Source organism: Cheilinus undulatus, linkage group 6, assembly GCF_018320785.1.
Source record: "Cheilinus undulatus linkage group 6, ASM1832078v1, whole genome shotgun sequence".
Taxonomy (NCBI): Eukaryota; Metazoa; Chordata; class Actinopteri; order Labriformes; family Labridae; genus Cheilinus; species Cheilinus undulatus.
In genome coordinates this window covers 33,648,255-33,674,641 of record NC_054870.1, presented here as the reverse complement: position 1 = coordinate 33,674,641, position 26,387 = coordinate 33,648,255, and the positions used below count along the sequence as shown (strand labels likewise).

The 26,387-nt window shown below is 39.8% G+C and overlaps 1 protein-coding gene across 1 annotated transcript in view; it reads right to left on the bottom strand.

Annotated features, from left to right (window-relative positions):
- Nucleotides 1–297: 297 nt before the first annotated feature.
- Nucleotides 298–26,387, bottom strand: part of LOC121510712 (E3 ubiquitin-protein ligase NEURL1-like) — a 56,687-nt gene continuing 30,597 nt past the window's right edge. The window contains exons 4-6 of the mRNA XM_041788897.1: nt 10,773–11,489; nt 1,971–2,144; nt 298–553 (exon numbers count right to left, since the gene is read on the bottom strand). Of these exons, the coding sequence (XP_041644831.1) occupies nt 309–553; nt 1,971–2,144; nt 10,773–11,489 (1,136 nt within the window). The 3' untranslated portion in view covers nt 298–308. The remainder of the gene's footprint in view (nt 554–1,970; nt 2,145–10,772; nt 11,490–26,387) is intronic.

The following is a 26,387-nucleotide window of genomic DNA, read 5'->3' as shown; positions in this document are numbered from 1 at the left end:
GGTAGGTCAAAGAGGATTTGGTCCTTTCTGCAATTACTAAAGTAGTACATATTTGGTTTCCAACAATCACATTGATTTCTGCGGAATCTCATCTCAAGGGTCACTGGTAGAAACCAATGTGAGATTCTCAAGGATGCGCTTTAGACAAAACCTAGATAAAATGTTTACATAATGGAGTTAAAGTCCTGCTGTAGAGTACCTGAGCCACACTGCACACAAAAACAATTTCGCTTGTGCTGTGTCTTTCTTTAAAAAGTCCTGAATGGCTTTGAAAACCTCTTGTGCTGATCCTGACAAAGATTTCAGTCCTATGTGCTCCGGTAGGTCTTGATGATGTCTTTGATTGTCCTCCTGCAGATGGGGCAGCAGGCGTTGGCCATCTTCTTTAGCTTGAGTCCACAGGCGTAGCAGAGACACATGTGTCCACAGGCATAGAGGACGGTGTCCACAACATTCTCGTAGCAAATGGTGCATTCGTCACTCCAAGAGCCCGAGCTGGACGGGAAGGTTGGGGAGTTTGGCTGGCTTGAGAATGGAGAGCTTGGGGTTGTACCTGAAATAAAAGTAAAACATATTAAAGATATTAGTTGTTTGTAGTTGTGGATGCCTCTTGTACACTATGAGGTAAGCATTTCTACACCTCAATTCCAAAAATGTTCATTGATTGACAAATATTACAACGTGATCTTTTAGAAGACTTCAGAAAACCATTGTGTGTTAACACAGTGTGAAGCTGCATCTAAAACATATCCAAACATCCAGAGGTGCCACCAACTTCTCTGGGCCTGAGCTCCTTTAATGGATCGTTTCTGTTGAGTGGTCTGGTTCAGTTTGGTATGGCACAGTACCAAACCGCAACAAACTGAAGTTTTGTTTATATGGAACTTAAAATCAGTTGTTTCTTCATATTTCAGTGATTCATTGACTTATTTTTAATGTTAACAGAAATAACTTAAATATCTTACCAAGTGTAAATTTAACTCAGAGCCTGTGAGAATTATAAAACTCAGAAAAAGTGTTAAATTTAACACTATAGGAGTGACACTGATGATTCTGCAGTAAAACAGTACAGGTACTAGACTGGCCCCCTTGCAGTCCAGACCTGTCTCCCAGTGAAAATGTGTAGCCCATTAGGAAGTGTAAAATACAACAACAGAAACTCTGCAGTGCTGAGACCTCCGGCGCTTGCAGAGTGGTATGAGAAGAAAAGGTGATGTAACACAGTGGCAAACATGCAACCGTTCCAACCTTTTTGGGGTGTGTTGCAGGCATCATATTCAAAACGTTCATGTATATTTAAACTTTCAAAAGTACAAAAGTTTATGAGTTTAAAAATTAAATATCTTCCCTTTCAGATTTAAATCCTGAAAACTCTGTTTTTTTTATTCCTTTTTAACAAAGCGCCCTAACTTTTTTGGAGTTGAGTTTTCTAATTTAGTAGTACAACTGTATTAAAAGGAAGGGTTTTCTCTTCTATTTCCTTCTCTTCTATTCTGTTCACGAGCTTCTCTCTCATACAGCCTGCAGCTTTACACAGCAGTGATGTCAGGACCACTGCTTCACATCACCAAGGTAAATATTTGCTTGATGTGCAAACATGCGTATGGAGAGTTGACGTCTCGCTCAGTGTTCAGTCAGTGTTTGTGTGCTCCTGGCTGGTTCAAGTCTGCACTTTAATCAAGTTCTTACACAAACAAATTTGAACAACAACAGAGATGAAAAAAAAAAGAGAAAATATGGAGAGGAAATACATGGCATACGTCAGTGCTTGAATGGAGGCAATGACCTTTCATTACAAGAGAAAACACAAACTCATTTAGGCTTCATAGCTCTTCAGTCACAGAACAATCAGATCAATTAAGTTTTCCTAATTCTCTGAAAAGAAGGACAACACCCCAGAGTTAAAAAAAAGATGGCAAATTGAGATCTTTTGAGATGACAAAGGAGTACATGAGATCGCTTGGACCAACCTGTAGAGGAAGAAAAGACAGCGCTGTAGTTGCTGTTTAGGCTTGAATTGAGGTTGATGTTCATGTTAAGGTTGGAGTCTGAGTTTCCACCACAAAACATTGTGGGGGTGTTGGGTGTGCAGGAGGGGGAGCTGGGGACTGATGGGCCTCGAAGGTCTAGGTGTAAAGATGAGCCTGGAGGTACAGAAGAGAAAACAAAGATTTAGTTAGTTAGGTTACAGCTGCAGTCTAAGTTGACCCACTCCACTTACTATAAGTTGGTAACTCAGGGTACTGGAGTTTCAGAGTCAGAAGTTTAAAGTTTCAGAGTAAGAATTTGGACATCAGAGGTCATTCAGGATGATGTATCTGGCTGGCATCGCTACATATCTATGAGAGCAGGGATGACATCACCAAAGACTGTATAAAATATACATGTATTGGTGATGTCATCCAGTGGTTTCTGATGCAAAGTTTCAAAGCCCATGGATGGAGACTGCCATATTGTGACAATTATTTCTTGCCTGGACTTACTGTCTTAAAAGCTTGTAAATGACAACCCTGTACTACACAGTCAAGCTCCAAACATCCTATTTTTTATATGTGCTTCACCACCTATCACTTGAATTTTAAAAAAAGTTATGGGACTATAAATACAAACTCAAAAGATTTTTATATGTGACACACAGTAAACCAAATGACTGAGACTTTCTTTTAGCACACTTACTCTCTTATCTCTTAGGGACCAAAGTCAGCAAAATATTCACATATAAAAAAAAAAAAATAGTCCTTGCGCTTTTTGTATTTGAGCCATTATTCAAAGCAGTTCCTGTCTGCTGAGAGAAAGAAGGCCACATTATAGGCTCTCTGTCTCTTTTTCTCTCCATTACCTATTCAAGCTGGCTCTTCCAGGATCTAAGTGTAATGACACAGTTTGATGCAGCATGGCACCACAACTAAACAGCCCGCTATTGGTTGTCAGAGCATGTCACAAAACATTGTGGGAGACAATATGGTGGCTAATGCTATGTTAGCGGCAGAAATGATTGGAAAAATGGATGAAAAAAGTTGATAAGAAGACGTTAAATATCAGAGTTACCAGTGTGGATTTAATTTTTAGATGCCCCGGAAAGTCAAGCCAAGTTCCAGACTTGCTTATAAGGCTACCGTATGGACTACGAAGGCATGGATAGCATCAACAGAATGGCACAACAGGCTGTTTAAGGGGAAATGAAGTAAGCGGCCCTGATTGAAAAGTTATTTTACTCTGAATAACCTGTGTCTCTTCATGTCGTACACTGGTCTCAGAGGGTTAAGCTTCTGAGCTAAGAGCTACAACAATATCATCAGAACTGTTGGGTAATAATAAATTCAGCCCGAGTGCAGTTTTTACCAATGAAGACATAAGCTAATCTGACAAAATATGTGCTCAACCAGGCTGTAAACATATGAACTTCTGTGGTAGAAATTGGGCATTTCAGTATGGGAGTTGATGGGACTTCAAAGGACTTTGCAGTCTGCCTCAAGTGGACACTTGAGGAACTACAGTTTCTGCTCGTTCACTGTCTTCATTTTCAAAAACATGAGGTTGCAATTGGTCTGAAACCATTTGTCTCTTTCCAAAACCAACTTTCCTGGACTACAATATTGGACAATACAGAGTACTCTTCCATACTAGAGTGAAAAAACTATTGAAAAACAAGTTCTGTTGATAGATGATGAATTGGGATAATGGACTGTTGCATTATGTGGTACAACTCCCATGGATACCTGGTACCAGAATCTAGGCTGTATAAACTTGAAAGAAAGTTAAAAACAAACTATTCTGCTCAAAGGCTTCAAACGAAAAGCATTACCAGGGGATCCAGTATTTCCATCTTTCACATTGTACATCTTTGAGAAGTTAGCCAGAGCTGATAATTAGTGAGAGGATGTCTTGTTGCATCTCTCTCACTGTCTCAGTCTGTCACTCTCTCTCTATCACATTAAATCTTTTCTATCACCAAGCAGATGACTTGTGCATCCACAGCGTCTGTGTGTGGGTGAGTGTGAGTTGGTAAGTTGGTGGAGACTCATCAGAGATGCCAAACCCCTGCTGCCTGTCCTCCTTTCTGAGCCCATGATCCCTCTGGGAAGGGTACAAAATGCTTCCACGGACTATCTGTTGTCGGTCCCGTGTGATCTGTCCCCATCCACGCCCCGTAACCATCAGCTCTGGCATCGGTTTTCATTTTGGCAGCTCATTGAGAATGCTGACCCCGATTCCACGGACAAATCCTGGTCTAGTCTGCCTGGCAGGCACATGACATTGTTGTTTACACATTGTCCTTCAACTGACCACGGCAAAAATACACTACACCATCAGACTGGCAGCTTACTTGGCCCAAACAAACTACCCCATGTGTCACTACGCTAATAATGGTGGTTTACATCCTAGCCCAAAATTTGATCCTAAGAGCAGAAGATTGAAACTGTTGAAAAACCTTCAGTACTGTTGTCTAAACAGAATGAATCCAATCATCAAAGTGCTGCATTGGGACCAAGTCAAGATAGTAATGCTAAAAACCCACCAGAGATGGAGAGTATACAAGAACAGAGGGCTTGTGCTAGCCTATACAAAAACTTTCCCATAATTAGTTTGCTTTTAGGTTGGCACCGGGATCAATTTGTTTGTCAACTCTGCTGAGACATGCATTTTCAGCGCCATCTATTCATTTATTCTTCGTATTATCATATTTTAGAGAGGATACAGAGCCATGAATGCACAGAGTAGCATTTATTCAACCTTCCATTGCCTACTTAACGTGAGCTATGTGACAGCCCGGCTGTTAGCAAATGTCTTGGTCAACTCTAATAAGGAAGAATGGATAACCTTCATGTCTATTCATGTACCCTTTCATCAAGGGGACCTTTCATCTCTGCTCCTATTATGAATTTACTGCTGGCTGCTCCACCAGGAATGAGGATGTGAATGTCTGTAGACATACAGGCAGTGCAGGAGGCTTATTTGTGGTTCAGCATGTGTACAGTGGCTTTCAACACTGGTTAATCAGATATAGAGATCCCTGCCACGCTGCATCAGGTTATTTATTTTTCTGGTGTGTCTCAAAGAAGTTGGCATGTTTTTTAAAAGGGAGGGGAAGAGCTCAAAAACAACACAAATCATAAAAGCCAAATCCCTCCCCAATACCTTTGAAGCCAGGTTATCACTGTAATGTGTGTTAGCTCAATCTGAATCACTACTGGTAAAAGCGATCCCATCTTACCATCACAAGCTTAGCCTTGCGTGGGTAGTCCATGTTCGATAACAGGAGGCTTTTCAATGTTTATATATGGAGGATGACTTTATCATAAGGTGCAAAAGCATCTACAAGCTTTAAAAAGCAAACTTGTTGGCAAATGGCTTATTTTACCTTCAAACTGTTGTTACATTTATTAGGAGTCAATTATTAATTCTCCTTTAAACGTGGTCTTCTTTTAACTCTGGAAAGAGAAAGTGGCTGTTCACTTGCCTATATCAAGGTTTCTAGGTGACTTACCAGGCGCCTTTCATTGGCCGGGCGTAACGGGCGAGATGGAGTGTAGACCTGGATGAGGGATTCCAGGTAAACAGAGCACTTTCAGGACACAACAAGCGGACTCTGGTCGGCTTGAAAATAAGGGGGTCTCGGTCCGCTTCAAAATGAACCCTGGTGCGGTTCGTTTGAGGTGTGAAAGCAAAACGGACAAACTTGTGAACCAAATGTGGGAAGTGGCATAAAGTGTTATGATTTACAGATTTATATGTGATTTAATATACTCAAATACATGTCGGTACCACGCTTGGCATCTGTGTAGCCATAGCAACACGTCGTAGTCGGAGCTGATGTATTCGTCTCATGTAAAGAACGACATGCATGAAAGCTCACCGCCTCGGTGACTGCTCATAATGCCCTAAAGCAAAAGTAGAAACCCCAAGACAGCAAAAATTCTGTGTTTTTTTTCATTGTCTTTGTGGAGAAAAGACAGTCAGAAAGAGATGAATTTCCAGTTTCGTCTTCCTCTATGCCTTTTTTTCTTCTTGGTCGCCGTTTGTGACGACAGCACCCCTAACGGAGAGAGGTTGTAGGTGTTCAGACGATTTTGTCTGTTTGACCAAGAGCAGAGTGAATGCAAACCAAAGGAAAGTGCAACAGTGTTGCAATTTCTGTTCCAAAACGGGCAGAGTCCCCCAGACTATCAGGAGTGAAAACTACCTTATTAACTGCATTAAAGGCAATGATGAATGAACTGAATAAGAGATGAACCGTGTAGTTTCATGTGCTGTCGGGCTGGTTGAAGACCAGACGTATTGCTGCGTTCTGAATCATCTGCAGAGGTTTGAATGTGCATGCAGGGTGGCCTTACATTAACGAGTTGTAGTAATCAGTTTGTGATGTTACAAGAGTCTGTACCAAGAGCTGTGTTGCATGCTTTGTCAGGTAGGGTCTGATCTTCTTGATGTTATGAAGGGTAAATTGCTGCATGAACTTTGTCTCAGAGTATCTCAGAGTGCCAGAGACCGGGGACCCCTACTGTCCCTTGAGGTGGGCTCACTCACTAAAAAGTCTTCCTTAACACTGACATAACATAGTTTAAAATTAAATATTAAAGATATCCAAGCTGGAAACGGAATACCAACAATCTCCTTGTACAGACTGTTGCACTGAGTGGACATACAACATTTAAAAACCCACGGGTTATGTCTGTGTGTCTTTGAAGAGCAACCAACTACTTCATTATAGCTGTCATATGTAAATTAACATTTAAGGACTTTTTATTGATTACTTTCATTTCACCATAACTTTCCACTAATGACTATGGCTTTATTTTAAATGATTTTTTTAACTAAAATCATTCAATTTCATAATAATGGGTGAAATATATCATTTTTTTGGAAAGGTATCGCCCCTCTAGGTTTCTCACAACCCCCACAGGGTCATTTAAGGAACTTTTTTAAATAATCTTTAACTATGTGTGATTTGTTTAAAAAAGGAGCTTTTCATATTCAGTGAAAGCTCCCTGGCTATTCAAACCTTGAACCTAAATGTATGTATTTTGGGAGACTGCACTCCTATGATCTATTTCAAAACATCATGTATCTGATATTATTAACAAAAAAATGATCTCAGGTGCAAAACTGTCTCTTGCAGCATCTGTCTGCTCCGCAGATCCAAACGGTCAGTATGTGGACATCACTAATTGTGACTGTATTCCCTTTCCCACTGAGTTAAAAGATATAGCTATGCGTAATAATTCTGAAGGGAGCTGCAGTGTCAGCCAATAAGTCTTCACTTAACATACATGCACCATTTATGTGCATGCACCCAGCTGAGTCCATACAGACAGAGCAGGTGTGAACCCACGATAGGACACCTGCATTGAGGAAATTCAGGACTACTATAGGCTGCTTTTGGCTCTGAGTATCTAAAACGAAATAATACAATCTTTGTCTGGTAACGTGGATAAAATGACCATGTGAGAGCAACAGACTCCCATCTGTTCCACTTCACAGCCTCTACAACACCCAGCCATGACAAACTGTCACTTGCCTCACTGGCTAGATGTTTCCATGGCAACTTGTAGCGTGTGGCTGCAGCAAGTGGGTGAGTGGGGACGTCACAAACGCACTCCCCACAGCTGGAGTGGGTAATGACTCGGAGAACGTTCATACCCCAAAGAATCAGTCGTGATGGGAGGGGGGGTTCAATAAGAAAACACGTGGGGAAAGAGGAAAGGATGAAGAACAGAAAATGATTGGAGGGAGCAGTGTTAGGAGAGCAGGCTGTGGGTGGAAACCCAGCATCTCTAACCTCTGTGCAATTACATTTTAATAATGCATACGGAGGGAATCATAGGGAGCTATCACAGCGCCCCCCTCCTCCTGATACATAACGCTGGCTGCTGGGAGCCCACGCAGGACAGAAATAACCTCCTCAGCCTCAGTCTGACTGAACACATGAAAGAGAGAAAAAGAGGAATGGGTATCCATAAATGAATTAGGAGAAAGAATGACAAGAATCGACAACAAACCAGATAACATCAGATTATAACTTGGAAACGTTCTTCAACATAATCGTTATCAATCCAGTCATAAGACCGCTCTTTTGTGAAATATGTTTTCAAAGAATTAAGATGAGTTTCTTCACGCAGTACTGGCAGCACTCTCCAATGCGTCATAACACAATCTAATATATTTTCCAGGAAATGCTACATCTCTATGTTATGAAATATAGAAATTTAAAAACCTTTAAGTGTAGGGCTCTGAAAACAGAACCAGCTATGCTAAATATTTCAAACCAAGGATTGCACAAAATGTGCAGTAGAATATTTATGTCTTTAGCAGAGATGTCTGCTGCCAAATGTCCTGGAAAATAAACTCTTAGCAATATTTTCCACTTCAGCTGTGTCTTTCAAATTCTTAGAAAAAGGTGAAAATGCTACAACACACTGACTGGATGCACAATGAATACTGTATGTTCTTAAAACAACAACTAAGGCTTCTCTGCAACACAGATCTTTGGAAGAAACAGAAGTTTCTTTTATCAAACAGGGACATTTCTCTACTAAACACCAAGAGCATATTTTCAGCCTGTGATCATCACCATACAATTTGCATGCTTGTTAGCATGTTTAGTTTCACTTTCTCTGTCAAATTCTGACAAGAATACTCCCTCAAAGAGGAAAATTACACCAAAACTTCCCCTGCTTGGCATCAAACCTCCTTTTTCCTCAACTCCTGAACCTGTTTGCCATTAAATGTTCTAATTCTGTTCATTCTGACTCAGACTGAGAGCCAGAATCGCAACACCAGGCGTGATTAACTTCAGGGTACCTTCAGGTGAAGCTGCAATATCGTCATGTGAAATCTGCAGGAAAAAAGGGAACAGAAAGAAATTCTGTTCGACTGAAGATACAAAGTTAACATTCATATGCAAACTGTGGGGGCAGAATGTAAATTCCCAAGCGATATATGAGTTGATAAAAAGTCAGAGCGGCCCAGACAGAAAGTATTTCATGACTCGGCTGAGTGGGAATTCAGTCTCCAAAGGTCTTTCAAGGATCACAGGCTGCATTAACTTCTGAATGGAAAGTTCCAGAGCACTTCCTGTTAAGATCCGTCGAGCATGTTTCAGTTTCTTAAACCACGGTTTAATAACATTTTTAAATTTTTGCAGAAATGTTAACGAGAAACTGGTGATATGTGCAGGCTACATTTTCTTTGCTGTTGATGCAGTAACTGCAGTTGATCTCAAACAAAACCAGAGGTGTGACTCAGCAGTTAGACCTCCCAGTGAATTCCCCCCAAACAGGACTTTAGCTGAAAACTTAGCTCTGAAATTTGGATGTTTGGATCAGACTTCAGTTCAGGAACACTTTGATGATATCAGAATTCAAAACTATAGTGCGATACTGGCAATAATCAAATTATACTGATACAGGTTTCAAAACCAAGACACAAAAGCAGACGTCATCAGCACTCACTATTAGGCAGTTTCTTGTTTTTTTGTTGCAAGCAAACTCCTGCGCTCTAGCTTATGAATGTACTAATGACTTGCTTACCCTCCATGTTCCTCTAATTCATTCTGAGCTCGGTATGTCTGTCTTAAGCTGCTTTGCACCGTCTGCTTGGAACTCACTACAAAGCTATTTAAAAATCACTGAACTTGTTTCTCTGGGTCATTTCAGATCTTTAATCTTTAATTTCTTATCCTGTGATTGAACCTGTTTTAATTAGCCTTGGGGTCTTTTTAAGTTATTTCTCTAAGTTCAGGTTGTTAAAACATCTTTGCTATACTTTATAGATTTTTTTCTCTGTCATGCATTTTATTCATTCAGGGTGCGGGGCTCTGTCTCCTATGACGTTTTCAAAATTAGATTGGCAAACAAGAAGTAAAATCATGGTAAAACACTTAATAGTTTAGGAATGCACAGTCTGGCATGAGTATTGGTAAATATCGGTATCAGCAGATATCAAAATTTCTGCCAATACTTGCATCCGATATTTTGCCTGTATATTTCAGCATACATCGACTGTAAATTTTGGAGTGGAGTTTTAGGCTGAACATACAAATCTATGTCCGTTGAGGTCTTTTTCTTTAATTATCCTCATTCTTTAAACTTTAAAGTGTTTTTTTAATGACTGAGGTTGTTTCTTTGGTCATCCTTTAACCTCAAAGAATGTCCAAAAGGATGGAAATTCTTGTCCAAAAAGAATATTTAAATATCTTTTTTTTTTTCATCTCTATGTTCTACTAAGTTTGATATAGATACATGACACAGACACAGTGAGATTAATCGAGGAAAGTTGAGACGCGATAACAAGGAAATAAAGAAAATCATCACTTTGCAAGCTGTCTCTGTGCGAGAATAAGTGTGTACTTATACATTAATGAAACATCTGGGGGTATTGTGTAGCTTAAATGAGCATGTGAGGAGGGGTGAGGGCGGGTCAGTGCTGTATCACAGTATCGACTGTGCTCCATTTCTCTACCACACAAGCTATTTTGAAGTGTCAGGAGCAATAGCAGTGTGCTTTTCATTCAAATAAGACCACTGGTGATGTTTTATGCTAGATCTCGTGGCATGATATTTCATCACATCCCTAATTAAATGTGAAATAAGTGGTCTGTGTATGTCTGAAAAAAATAAAGTCAAAGGTAGAAAAGGTCTATATCCTCTTTGAAATGAAAAAGTTTGTTCTGTTTTAAGCCATGTGGAATGGAAATCTCCCAAAGTATGAAAAATGTTGGCCTTAATTTGGCTCTCAAATAAAAAAAAGCAAAGACAGAAGAGTGAACTGACCTAAGATCCTGAGTTGTGTGATGGTGCCATGCAGACCGTAGAACATCCACAGAGGCCTGGAGTTATCAACACACAGCTGCATCCCTGCACCGATACCGTTATGGCTCATCATAACCTCCCCTTCTGCATTCACCACAAAGCCCAAAATGTCTCCACCATGAAGCTGATATCCCACCCTACACACGGCCCAGAATTCCTTGCGGTCAACCAGGGACTCTGGGTTGGATGGGAGGTCGCTCTGCCTCAGGGTGGCCGGGTCACAAGATGTCACGCCATAAGAGAGGCACCCGGGCCGCGCAGCACCCGCTTTCACCTTCACAAACACTGTCTCTGAACAGCGTATCGGGCGGCTGGTGAACACCAGGGTCCTCTCATCGCCGCGGTGGTCGAGCCGCGCCACCGTGTGCTTATCCAGTGCCGTAACATGGATGCCGTGCACCGAGTGGAAGTGCAAGTCAGTATCCAAATGGCTGGGCAGCAGCGAGCACTGCTGAGAGTTTTGAGAGTTTTGGGGCACATGGCAGGAGTTGGAGCTTAAAGGTTGAAGCCGTTCCTCTTCCTCATCATCTTCCTCCAGATGTGCATCCTGCTGCTGCAGGCTGAGGTCACACAGGCTGATGGAAAGACGAGGGTCATCTGTGTTTTGCTGAATGGAAGCCCTGTGGGCGGCAGCAAAAGAATGAGGACGCAGGCAGTCTAGTGGGACCATCTCACTGTCTGTGGAGAAGAAAACAAAGGAATATTATATAATCACCTGAATGTGGAGCTAGCATTTCAATATGAGTCAAGCTGCACTGTCCTACTGCCTGCTTTTGCTTGGTTTTTATTTAGATCAAGGCTGTCTTGCTACCAGATTTTTTTCTTTTTTACTACTACTAAAAAGCTAAGGGTATTGAGGCCTTGTTAAAACAATGGCAGCATAATACAAATCTTATATGTCCAATATTAGAAAATTTGTTGTTAGTTATTACAAAAAATATATAAAACCAAATATAGTTCCTCCTTTTTCAGGCTAAAATTGCAGTAAATGCAAGGAATCATTAACAAACAAACCGATCATGACATTTAGCACAACTATTCACTTATAATGTGTGAGTTTCATTATCTTTCATCATCAAGAGACATAAAACTGCTTTCAGTTTGGACCCCTGTGTCAAGAAACACACAATCTGTGGTTTATAAACAACCTCTTCATTAGCACTTACTAATTTGCTCTCATGTCTTTTATTTATATTAAAGGATGTGGCTGTTCTTGGATCCTCCCCTTCCACAAGCCTATATGGAAAGCATTAAGCTGGAACAGCACATGACCCTGCTCTTCCTGAGCCTATAAGGAAAGCCTAAGGCAGGGGGAGAAGCAGCAATAAACCCAGAGCAGAGTAGGCACCAATAATAACAGAATGGCATTGATTAAGTCAAGTAAAGCATGAAGGAGGAGCTGGGGTGGAGAAGAGTTGCAAAAAGCAGCTTGCAGAGTTTGAATACAGCAGCATGAGTGCGATTAGCCAATAGCATACTTAGAGCGAATCAGCTGATTTCAAATTCATGGCAGCGCTTGACTCTGTGGCCTGCCTTAACTCACGCTATACACTTGATTTTTGCAAGTTCTGGAGGAAACAGGAAGTTTTAGATGCTCTGAGCTGATGCTTATTGGTCACATGCTGTGATATCACTTTCTGTGAAGTTGACTGATCTCAACTGATTGGCTGAGGAAAATCAGTGTGGTTCTGCTGTAACACAGAGATTTAGGGGAGGCCATGAAGTTGGTCTACCAAGGTGACCATAAAGGGTTGAACCTATGATGCTATCTATTATCAAAACAAGGATTGTATTACTGTAAAACATATTGAAAAGTATCATAATATCAACCATTTTGACGAGCATATTTTTGATAATTTATTAAGTTTAGTTACAATTATTGTTAGCTAATCTAGATCATACACTACTTGGTATTTTGCTATTTCTCCGCACAACACTGGTTTATTTTATATTTACTGTCTGTGCACGTCTCATTCATCATCCCCGTCACTGTAAACCAATGGTAGCTTCCGGCTCCTCTGCTTTATAACTCATTCATCTAATGCACACTCTGTACTGAGGCTTGTAGTCCCACAATATGAACGAATACATCAATGTGTACATGTTTAGAAACCTATCCAAGCTTTAAGTGGGGGAACTGTAGCTGCAGGCCAGTAGAGCAGGAGAAACATAACAGCTTTATGCAACAGTGAAGAGATGCACACGAAGCTGCAAAACAGCAAGCTTAGCTGTGTTTGAGCCTCCCACTCTGTCTTGAGCTCTGTGATAATGATCCACATTTACTTTCTTCTCTTTCTTTATGCTGATTTTTTTACTGTGAAATTGTCTTAGAACGCCACAAGGAGCCAACATGTGAAAATGCGGACTTTATTATAAGCTATTTAGTACAAAGAAAGTTTAAAGGCTTCTCTTTGATGAAGCCAGTTTCTCTTCAGTCTTTGTTAACTTGTATAAAAGTCTCATATAGCAGTAATGAGCTGCCACGAGTCCTTGGTGTTTGCATAACACACTGTCTCAGCAGCAGTGATTTAATGTATTGTATCCTATCTGTGTGCTCTGCTAACATTTTCAGTTATATGCCAGATGCTAAATGGAGCTAATTTCCCAATCAATGAAAGGAAAAGCGTTCTGAAAACTTTATCACGTGTCTCTCCTTGATGTGTAAATAGCCCATCCTATGCTGAGTCTGCTCACTGTAAAAAAGAAGCCTCACGGTAACACCATCGCAAAAAGGTAAACATAGAGCGCGTGTCTTTCCATGCACATGGTCGGTGCAAACAGATCTACATCGTGGCACGCGTAGGGACACACTGCCAAATTTAACATGAGCTAAAATTAGACTGATTGGACATTTGAGCAGAGCAGGAACGAGTGACATGATGGCAGAGTTGTGTGGCTCTTAGCCTCAATCTGCTCTGGGTTTCCCCCCGTGGAAAGTTGATGGTGCAGAGGAGAGTATGACAGAGGAGGAGGGGATGAATTATGAAGGAGGGGTGGACACTTGAGAGAAAGGGCATACCTCACCAGCTCCCCCTTTATCACAGAGACAGCACATCTCCGGTCAGCCACTGATAAACTGCTTGAACTTAATTACTTCCTCAGTCAAGAGTGTCCACAACCAAGTATGAGGCCCTTATTATTAGCCGCCTTATCATCTTCAAGGCAGAGTTAGCCGACTTTGGGATACGAGAGATAATTTCTATTCTTGTGTTTAAGGCTTCCTGCCGTTCTCACTTTCTGTTTTTGAGAGTGGTGCGGCAGTCAAAACAAGTCGTGAGGAGAATGGTAACTTTACGGGACAGTTTCCTCTTAAAAAGATGAAAGAAGAGCAAAAAATAAAAAATCAGAGATAAAGACAGTCGCTATTTTAATATGTAGAGCCTCTCTCTGGGTTTGGTCTCTAAGGATTCTGGGTTAGAATAGCACACATTTAACAACAGAAAAATATGAAAGGAATCCTGTAAAATGGGGAGATTACACAGCTTGAAACACACAATGGCCTATGTTTATCTCCGCTGTTCAATGATGAACATGTGTTTACGTGTGTACAGTGACATTCACTGCATGGTTTCGTGTAGGGAGAAAAGAACGGCTGTTGTAACAACGCACATAGCAGGAGCATGGCTGAAATAGTCTCAGTAAACCTGTCTTCACTCAGTGTTGTACAACAGTGATCCCCAACAGGGGTGCCATGTACATAAGGTTCTTATTGTGAACCAAACTAGAATTCAAAGAATGGAAATCTATAATTAAATTAAACTGAAACATCCTCTTTTTACTTTGAAACACCTGTTATGTGTGAGGCTGTCAGCAAGTATGCACAGAATAAAACAGAGATTGTGACTAATAGTAAAAAATGGCTAAACGTACTAAATGAACAGTGAAATATGTAACAGATTAATAAATAGACTTATCTCAGAGATTAATTTAACTTTCATGCGTCCACCTGCTGACAAGCTTTATGGAGAAACTGATTTCCTTTTCCAGCGGGACTTGGCACCTGCCCACAGTGGAGCTAAAACTACCAGAAACTGGTTTACTGACCGTGGTGTTACTGTGTTTGATTGGCCAGCCAACTGGCCTGACCTGAACCATGTGGAGAGTTTTAGGGGATGCACTGATGCACTGGTATGGCTTAAAGTTAGCAAGATGTAACATTATACTGGTGTGAGTGGCTATATTCAATTCAATTCAACTTTATTTGTATAGCATATTTCATACAAATGTAGACTCATTGTGCTTTATAAAAGATAAAAAAAAAACAGTAAAAAAGTGATTTGGGTGGGGATAGTGTGTTTCAGTGTGTTAAAAGAAATGGCCCACTGGTATAGATAGCTAAAAGAGGAACAGATAAATGGTTGCATGTTACCTAGAAGAACCATTGTGCTGGTTAACCTTAATAGCTAGAAAATTCTCACTTTTTGGCACTGAGATGTTTATCTAACCTACATTTGAAATCCGAAAAAAAAGGGAAATTGCCATAAAATTTCACACATATATATGTTTTTTGTATCCCATTTGATGCATCAGGCATTTCTGGTAATTGATAATCCACTGGAGGGCATTTTTTAAAAATTTATCAGATTGAAATTCATGTATTACATATGATACAATTGGCTTGAAAAGGTTAAAGTTGCTTGAAGTAGCCTAATGGTGAATTTGGGGAAATAAGTTAAACTGGGTCAATATTTTAATTTCTTAAAAGTAGTCCCTTATTGAACAGCTTGAAATTCACACCCTGATATATGGAAATGTATCAGGGTTGGAAATTGGCAACCACCACTGACAAAATGTGAAGCTTTTTGAGCAGTGTCAAGTGAATTTGCGCATCCCACCACCCACTGGGGCAGGTAAATAAAAGTAACTCAACAGAGATTTTGTTAGAGTAAACATCTTGAGCTGAATTTTGGCGTTCTGCTTATTCCTAGTATACTTACTTTATAAGCAGAGCCAAGTAGACCTACATATCATCCACAGAGCCAGGTCTGAAGATAACATTACTGTGATAACGTTATAATTTGTGTTCATTTCGGTGAGCCCTGTAAAGCAAATTGTACACCTTTTCTCTTGCTTGCTTAGTCCCATACATGCCTTAGTTCTAAAAACGTCCTGCTGTCTTGAACCTGGTTTACTACCTTTATTTGAATCACACTTGTATAGGCAAGGGTTTTTAAAGGGCTTTGATGTGCATAAGTAAACAGATGGATAAAATATAAGCTTGTAACAACAAATTGATTATCTTGCCTTTTAGTTGAGGTTTAGTCGCAGTTACAGTAGAACTACATCTGAGGGCATGACTGCAGTAGAAACTCTTACCAACCTCAAACTAGCTTCAAAAAGTCAACTTTTACTCTATTTATGGACAGAACAGAGGGCATGCCAGTATAGTTGAAACATTTCCATCTATTAAACAGCTTTTATACAAACTAGATGGTGAAAAAAGTGAGATTTTTGAATCCACCAGCCACTATGGCAGGTGGCAAAAAAAGTTAATTCCCAACCCAGCTGTGTATCACACTTATTTAACACATCTACAGTTCAGTTATATGAAAGAAACTGAGGTTCTACTTTCACTAGCCTATATGTTCTTTTGCATTCGTTGTTCTTTATATTCAAATGAACACATCTGATTTCAGTACTGCTGACAGGAGCTTAGGCTGGAGGCTGTGTGGGCAGGTCTGCATAAAAACGTTGGAAACACTGACCCAATTTATCCCAACAGCACACATTAGACAGCAAACAAGCCTTTATCTTTTTGTATTTGGGGTGTAAACACTTTTGTTATTACAGTTGATGCAGAGCCAGATCTTTCCTTTAAACTTACTTGCACACAGGCAGGTGCAGTCTTGTTCCGTCTTCTGTTGTGTAATTAAACATGGTACCTTTAAAAATACACGGCATGGAGCCCAACAGAAAACTCGATAAAGATCTGGCGATGCTCAGTGGGAGCTACAAAAGCACACTGTGATTATTATGCATTTAAATCTTTGAAATCTAAGTCGCTGAAGCTTTTGATTAGCAGTCAAACTCTGAGTGACTTTTCCAGCCATGAAAGATGTGATTAAGCGTATGGCTGACATTAAGTGGTCTTTGGACAGCTTCAGCTATTCAATCTCAGGAGAAAAGCCTTCTCTTTAATACAGAAACAAATACCAGGCTGACACTCATCTGAGAGGTCAATGAGAGACCTCTTAGCCTTGGCTTCTTATTAGACACTGTAGATGCAAAATTAAGCCAGATCGGCTTAACTCTTTATGCAGGAATTTCTGGAGTAAGAACACACCCAAACAAACACTTCTGGAAAATCCCCTCACCTGTTTCAGGTTTACCTATTCAAACAAGTTTAGCAACAACTCCAGGGACAGAGAGTCTGAAAGGGAAATCCAGAAAGACCAGTTCTTTTAAAGGTAAACTTGATATTGGCAAAGGAGGATGTCCAAGCTATAACTGAAAAAAAAACTGTCTGGCTGTTTCCCTGTGAGCATTTGCTGTGATGACAGCTAACAGTTAAAAAGCGGTTGAGGATGTAACACTGCCAAAACAAATAGTGCTCCACCTCATCTTTAAATGTGTTTCAGAGAGGCCTGCATGTGTTTCAGTTCACTGTGAAGATTTTGATCTAAGTCATGCATTAAATTGAGGATTTTTATGTATTCTTTGCCTTTTTTAGTCACAGCCAGACAATGGCACAGCGCTGAATAGATGAGGGAGGGTTCACTTTATTCCTTGGCCCGGTGGAATAGGATTAGGAGGCTTTTGGGGGTTTTTAGCAGGGCTACAACCTCTATACAAGGTCGGCGGCACCTATTGTGTGTGTAATGTGTGTGTATGGGGATTTGCCCTGAGCGTGCATGCCTAAGGGGGGCCTATTGAGGGCTGTGTCTAGAATGAGTGAGTGAAGTCATCTGTCATGAGAAAGGAGAGTGGAAAGGAGGGAGGGCAGGAGGTTTGTGTGTCCTAAAAACAGTGAGGAAGTCCCCATAAAAATGAGCTTTTATAAAAAGAAGAGGTACTTTTGTAGAGGTTGTAGCACACGTGTGAAGCAGAAGGGGTTAACAAGCTTAGAGAGCACGTAGATATTGATATGGCCTTGCAGTTTTGAGTATCTGAGATGCCATGTGCAACAGGAGCTCGGCACATATGTGGCGTTTTTTAGAGATCAGGACAAGTCTCTGGTCTTGTGCCAGATGTTTCAGAGTGTTGGATCGTGATCATGGAAAGGAAAAAGCACATGCACAGGTGACAAATGGCAGCTTTGAAAACCAGCTCTTCAGCTCTCTAGGATGTCAAATGGACTCACCCACGGCCATTAAAAGCCACTTCTGTGCTAAGAAAAGAGTGCCTACAGGCTCATAGACAGCATTGTAAGAGGAAGAGGTGTCTTTTTTATTCAAAAGATGACCCTTTTTGAAGTCTGTCTTCTCATTTTTTAATTAATTCTGAGCTTCAAATTAAGGTGCTGCACTTGAGGCACAGAGCACATCTTGTGGGAGCAGGTGGTTTTATTCTGCAGGAGGGTGAACAAAGACAAAACAAGTCAAGTCTGAGATGTTGATAATTTTTCATTTGTCATTACTTTTATAACAAAGTAACTGGAAGGGTCCAAAAGGACCCATCCTTGCCAATCAGATTTTTTAAACTACCAGTACAACTGTAGGAAAACTAGGTAATTGCCTACAGCAGCACAATGTAGACAGGCAAAACGCAACATGAAAACACACATGCGCATTATGGTTGCAGTCAGTTGCCATGCTTGAGTAGGGTTTTTTTTGCCCACATACAGGTGGCATGTCTCCCAGTCTACATTTATTGTAATTTACCAGCGTTTTAGACTTGAAGCAGCTCATCGTCAGTCCATGCAAATGTTTGTGTGCTTGCCATCTTTTATGCTTACACTGTAGTACTCACACTCCGAGGAAGGACGGGTCTCAATGCATACACGTGTTTTTGTTGATAGCAAATTCACACCATTAACTTCTGGTCTGGCATGTATACTACAGCATGTTTGGTGTTTCCTGGGGTCTCGTGTTCATGCTGTTTTCAAAACATGTCTGCATGTGGAGCTATTTGAAAATGAAAACAGAAAACAAAGCAGAACGTTTTCATGTAAACAGGGCCTCAGTCACCACTTAAGCTTAAAGAAAAGCCAGCAAAAAATTGACAAGAATATAATAAATAAGGGCCTACTCAAGGTGAGCTGTTTTACAGGACTGGAAAGTAAATGAAAAAGAAGGACAAGGACAAAAAGTTGTCACGGTTGTTAGTGGGGCTCAATGATTCGTTTAACCGACCGTCTAAAGAGGAGAAAATCCTTAGAAAACTCACAAAATTCCTCACAGGGTCATTGTGCTAGCGAGTGTGATGTTAGCCTGATACACTCTCTACAGCGCTGCTAACATTACAAGCTAGCCCCGCCAGCCTCTGTTCCTCTTTGCGGATTAATATCGTGCTTTCATGTGTGGCCTCTTTTCACTTTGGGTGGAAGTTATACTGAGTTCAACCCTCGACTGCCTACACACCACTTTATTTCACTTCATTACTTTAAAAAACTGTCATACTGTGCTGTACAACACGCTAACCGCTAAGCCACCGCTAAGCTTCTCGTGTTTACATCCATGTAGCACTAGACAGGAAGGCAGCAGCGATTAACTGAAGCTACAGGGGCCTCTAGTGGCTAGAGGTTCATTACAGGTTAAAAGAGCATTACAGACCATTATAAAAAAAATGCTAGGTAATTAGTTTAATCGACTTGTAAATCCTGTGCCGGCTAATTTGATAACCGCATGCATCCCTAGATATACATAGCATAAATGGACAGTCATGGTCAGAAATGTTGGATTAGTTTAGAATTGTTGGCTGTCATTATTTAAAAAGTAACAGATTGCGAACCTTTGGCGCTGAGGGGGGTTCTTTTAAACCCTCAAAACCATCCCAGATACAGCTTGGTCGACCTGCATTCAACAGTCCTTTTAAACCACTTAAGTTCAGAATCCTCAGAGCGTAAAGACTGACCCCTGAAGACAAGATGGCTCTGGTATTTCAATATGATCTCAATTATAAATTCATCTCAGTGTTTTGGACAAAGCGATGTCAAGAGAGCCTCTTTGAAAACAGCCCAGATGGACACATTTCCACACTAAATAGAGAAATTTCAGTACAAATATTCCTCATCTTTGCTGGGACTCGACTCTGGTCATCTGAAAGTGATTAGTTTCCTCTCTGAAGGATTCCCCCCGCGCAGGGCCAGCTCCCAGGATCCAAACCTGACAGGCTCCATTACGATTCCTATTTTGATTTCTCCACAAATCTGTTCGATTCCATCTGCACCGATTAAATCCCAGCTGAGGCACAATAGCCTGGCCAACAGCATTTATTTTGGTTCAACAAATCAAATAAATTCCAGCCGCTGAGATCACTTGAAACAGAGCTCTTATGAATACATAGACTGTAATCCTGATGTGTACATGTTGGCCGATGTTAGGTCCAGGGACACTACTCCAACTTTTCAGTTTATACAAAGTCCTTCACTCCATTGTTACAAACTGCCTGACTATACAGAGGAACTTTGCTCTACTTGTAACTGAGTTAAAAGAGGGAAATCAAGATATATTTCTAATAAGACCAACTCTATCACTGCAGTGGCTAGATTACAGTTAAATAATGACGTTATAACAAGAAGGAATGAGCAGAGTGAGTGGCACTTAAATCATCAATCTATTTTTAAAACACAGTCATTGACCAGTGTTCTTCACATTTTCTCTAACTTAGCTCAATTGCCAAACAAAAATGTCCGGGCAAAGACAGTACCTAATTTATTCAGTGAATCTTTTATTTATGACTTTGTCTTCAAACTCATTTCCTGGCGTCTTGCTCTGTTCTTGACTCACACCAGCCTAAGATGCACTGTTACCATGGTTTCCTCCATCTGATGTTTTTGTCTTGTTGATTACGGCCGGTCTTCTGCAGATTTGAGAGAGGGCTTATAATAATAGGAAAGGTGAGCTGCTATCATCAGCAACTGTGGATGCTTCACCCAAAGAATGAACTTTTTTTTTTTAAAGAGCTTTTGCAGCTCCTGTTTCCACCATATGTTTTCATCCTCAGATAGTTTAAATATTTCTTCAGCTTATAGCTTTGCTTAGCTGAATGGCTCTGCAACAGTGCCTTTATAATGGTGTTGAAGCTATGGGGTTTTCTGCATGCCAGTGTCACACCAGTATTCATTTGACTCATGCACTGTAATAAATAGGGATGTGCACAGTAAGCCTGCTGAACAAATACATTTCATTATCCTTGCTAGTCTGCTCCAAAAATACAAACCAATTAAACCAATTATTGTTATAATTGTTGACTCAGGCTCTAAACGCTGCAATGTCATATGTTGTGACTAAGCTGCAACACAACCACCTGGCAGAAACTGCAGCTGTAGCTCCAGTTCATGGTTTACTTCCATAATAACTACTTGGATGTAAACTAGCACAGAGAACAGATGATATATTTTAGCATGGATTGGTTTGATATTACTCTGCTCTAGAAAATGGAGATAAAGGTCTAGGTTGGCTGAGGCATATAACCTATTTATACCTGCATGGAGGACCAAAGGTTGGTGGTGTTTCACTGCGAATGTTAGCTATGATCTGCAAACCAGTTTGGTATTATTCATCCAAAAATGTGGAGATCCTATGTTTAGCCTTGTTCAATCAATAATGCTTGATTTTGACTGTTTTGAGTGTGCTTAAATTAAAACTAGTCCACAAGTATGATTATGCATTTCAGTTGGAATGGAGATGGAAACCCACTTCTGTTAGGACCTGCTTCTGCATTTTCCAAAGGCCAAAACTCTTTGGCCAAACATTTGAGTTTGTCAACATTGATATCCAGTCTCATTGGTTCTGTGACAAACCGTCATTTTATCATTTAATCACAGGTGCAAAAACATGCAACACAAAGCATCCGGGGACCTGACTATTACCCCAACGGGGACTGTAATGACATTATATTCAGGTACATGTTCTATAACATGCCCCCTAACCCTAACCCTGACCCCTACTCTGTGATTTAACATGGTCTTCTGCTTCACAGCTGAGTTGCTGTTGTTCCTAAATGCTTCCACTAACAGTTGATATGAGTGTGCATATCCAGTAGGAGTGAAATTTCATGAACTGTCAGGCATCTATTACAGTACCACATTTGAAGTAACAGAGCTCTTTAGAATGACCCATTTTGTATCACAAATGTTCGCATTGGGAGACTGTGGCAACGGGTCTGATTAAAACACCTAAATTCAATAATTAACAGGTGTGACTAAATACTTTTGTCCATGTAGTGTATATGTGCAATTTAAACAGCATGCAGGAGTTTCCTTCTTGTCTTGTGAAACTGATGTTTAAATCCTTTTTTGCATTTAAATGTTGCATTGTTTTGAATCACAGTTATCTGATTATAGCTTTAACATTGGTGATTGTGGTTTCTTTATTTTGTCTTTTTTTAAGAATATGAAGGTGATGTAGATGCATCATGGGAGATTCAGCACTCTCAGGCAGCACAGTGATGTTGATGAGGATTATCCTGTTTCTGGGGAACATGGTGAGAGCTGGAGTATCAAACATGGTGAAAAGTGTTCTGACATAGAAATGGACAATGTTGCCACAGCAACGGACCATAATCATCTTTAGCCTTAAAATTTTTAACCAAAAAAGGTATCAATGTCAACCCTAACCTGCCCCTTCAAACTGCAGGCTTCAGTGATTTCCAAAAGAGGGGAAGTTGGTGCAGAGTCTGTCGTCTTTGAGTCTTAAAGCAACTTTAATCAGTTTTAAATGTTCAGTTTCTTAATCAGCATCACGTGCCATGTGATTAATCGACATCATCAGCAGGGACATTATGTGTAAGGAAATAAAGAAAAAAAAGGTAGACATGCTGAAGTATGATCCATTTTAGTCTGATTCTGCCAAAATATTTCTGCTCAAGGAAATGACTAAATGTTTAGAGTATGGAGACATTTAGCATCTCTGTTTGTGTTTCCCCATCACTGTCTGCTGTTTGCCTTTGGCTGAGAGCTGACTTTTGACTAATGACTTTGCATATTTGTTATTACCATGCTGAATTCCCAGTTTATTGTTTTTGGACGATTTGGCCGTAAGCTGCAGACTAGAAATCGGACGCATTAGTACAACATCCATTTGCAGTACTTTGGGGTAATCAGAGCCTTCAGGCCTATCACACGTCTTCATCAATCAAAAGCAACTAAAGGCTTTCCTTCTGCTCCCTTTTGAAGCCGGCTGAAACAAGTGTGACAATGTCTACACGGTGTCTGAAACACGTCATTATTAAAGATGCAGTACAGAAATATATCCAAAGTCTTACTTTGATTTGATGGCTTTTACCCCATCATCCTCTCAGTTGTTTCATTGTTACTCAGTTAACCCTATGCTGAAGAACTGGCCACTCATGACAGGTTGTACCTATCTGACCCCTCTCTATATAAAACCATTTCATCCACAAATCAAACTCCACATAATCCTTGTTGACAAATGAAACAATGAGTGAGATTTGAAGCAAGCGAGCGTGAGCGCTGGGCACACTGAGTGAACACAGACAAAAATAGACACAAAGAAAGGAAAGTACAGCACAATCAGGTTCAGACAGCCCGACATGTTTGTGCAGCTCAGTGCTTTTCAGCGTTTCCTCGCTATCTTTTTATCTTTTGACAGAACAGGTATGACTCAAAGGTACGGCGATCTTTAACTGCTTACAGATGGATTCAGTGCTTGTTTGAATCATTTAAGTTAAAAATTTTCCAGTGAAAATCATTAAAAAAAACCCAAACGTTCTCTAATGAAGTAATGAATCTACAAACAGAATAGCAGCTCTGTCAGGAGAGTGGTGAGAAGGTTTCTGGTCAGGCAGGGTCTTTCTGTGTGGAGTTTAATGTTCAGTTTCTCTCCAGGTACTCCAGCTTTCCACAGTCCAAAAACATGCTAGTTAGAAGAACTTGTGACTCTGAAATGTCTTTAGGGTTGAATGTGAGAATATCGATTGCTTGTCTCTGCCTTGTGATTGGCTGGTGACCAGTCCAGGGTGTACCTCACCTCTCACTCAGTGACAGCTGAGATCGGCTTCGGCCCCTGGTGACCCCAAACAAGACAGGCAGTATAGATAATAGATGAAATTCATGGATTGATGTTTAACAATTCAAATCATTTTATATAACTAGACAGCTAATCTACTGTTCATGTTTTAGAGGCATTAAAATGACGGACCCTGCCATCTCATAATCCTAATTTCAGTAAGCGCTATCAAGAAACATTAGTAAAGAATTTGAAGTAAGAAAATAAATTATGGGGAAAATGTACTAAAATGAAGGAAACTGCTTTTTAATTTTACCAATTGAGTTATTTGTAAAAATAATTTGCAAATAATTTGTTTTTTGCTGGAGTTCAGTAATTCAACAGTGCACAATAAAATACATTCTAAGGAGCATCACACTGAATGTTATTTTCTTTATCATGTTTTCAGTCTTTTTTATTTACCAAGTTTTGGAAGTTTTTTTAAAAACTGATTCTAGTAAATAGAGAATAACAGATTTATGAGCAATAAGCAAGAAATAAGGAACAAAATGGCTCCTTCTACCATTGTGATATTTTTTTTCTTTTTAGAAAATTACTACTATGATAGTTGTTTGTAAATATTTATATACATTAAAATGGAGCTTAATCAAAGAATGAGTAGACTTGGAAGTCTTAAACATACAAATAAGGGTTAGGTTAATGCTAACTTACAACTTTTTTTTTTTTTTACATAAAATGCTTGTAAAAGATTTTTTTTTGTCTTTTCCCACAATATTAAAAACCAAATAAATCCAACTTTTGAAAATTGCACTTTGAATATTACAGTGTGCAAAAGGGTGCTATAGATGTACATTAGGCTTAAAGATATATAGTTATACTTTGGCTAACCTTCTAAAATCTTTGTTATCCACCACATAAAAACAGCTGCAGGTCTTTGGTGATGCATTCACTGATACACCTTGTGTTTTGTTGCCTCTGGGTTGTGGGGAAGCAGGATTGTGAACACTTCCTTAAGGGTCTTTTGGCCTGGATGGAGAGCGCCACTGCAGTCTATTGTGCATCTGTGTCATGAGATGCAAACTTTAAAATGATAATGTTAAGTGTAATGTTTCAAATGTCTTCTGTGTTATTTAAGCCAGTCAGGTTAAACAGTACTTAACATTAATTACAGCAGAGGATGATGGGAAATTGCACATTATTTTTGCTGATATTTGGGCATAAAACAAAATAAAAGATGGACTTAAATGAAGGTGAATGTTATTGCTAACATGCAAATGGTTCTATTTTTATAACTAATCCATCAAATATTCTGTATTTGTTTTTGATAGCTTATTGTTTATATTATTCAAGGTCAAATATCCTCATATTTCCAGGTTCAAGCTTTTAAATTGTGCCATTTTTCTGCTTCTTCATTTAAAAATATACACTTGAGGGTTTTGGAAACAGAAAATATTTCATGTTAAGATCATGATAAAACAAAAGACAGTTAATCTGATTATGTAATTAGACAAAAGATCTATTAAACATACAGTAGTTGTTTTGTATATTGTACGTGTAAGGTGTGATGTTTGCCTAAGGTGTAGCAACAGGTGTGACAGGGTTTGCCGGTGCCACAGTGGCAGCTGGCACAGCGAAAAATCCAATAGACTTTTTTTTACAGTCTTATTTAACATTTTGCTCTAAACTTTGGCTGTTATTGTACAACTGTAACTTAATCTTGAATCATTTTAAATGATCTTCCTTAAAAACAATATCGGCAGCCATGCAACGCATGCCAACCATTCTGCAAAAAGCCACAGTGACCCCAGCATCATTAGCTGCTTCCTAACTAATGCATCACTTACTAGTTCACAAAGATTAAACATAACTCCCTGCTTACAAGAAACCTTAAATGAACGGCCGGCAACTGGACAAAAAATTGAGACATTAAGTAACTTTATGAAGAGCATGTCTGATTAACATTATTTCCTTCTATTTCAACCTGCGAACACAGACTGTAACCATCAACGGGTGATTCAGGATCACACTGTTTAAAAAGATTAGACTGTTAATCCCTAAATTAAACATGGAGCTTTATCCTAGATTAAGTGTTCTTGAAGTGCCTTGAACACTGTCTTTTGTGATAGTAATGGGATGATGACAGCTTGTATGTTGTATTTTGTCTATTATTTAGTCTTTTGTTTTATGGTGTTGTAAATAGATAAAAGATAGGGACAAGATGGACTTTGTAAAACCCCATTTCCTAAAATGTTGTATTTTGAATAAAGAAACATTAAAATTTTCTAATTTTTCCAGCATGTGACTCCCTCCTCATCCTTACTTTGGATATAGTCCAACCTGTCAGCCATGAACCTCAGCTAGAGTGAGCAGGGCTTTCAACAAGCATCAGCTGTCTGCCAAACATCCCTTAATCTTAAGCTCGCTACTTTTTTCTAGCATTGACAACAGAGTTTGATTATGCAGTCATAACCTGCTTTTGCTGTACATTAAGGAAAAGCTCAGCTGT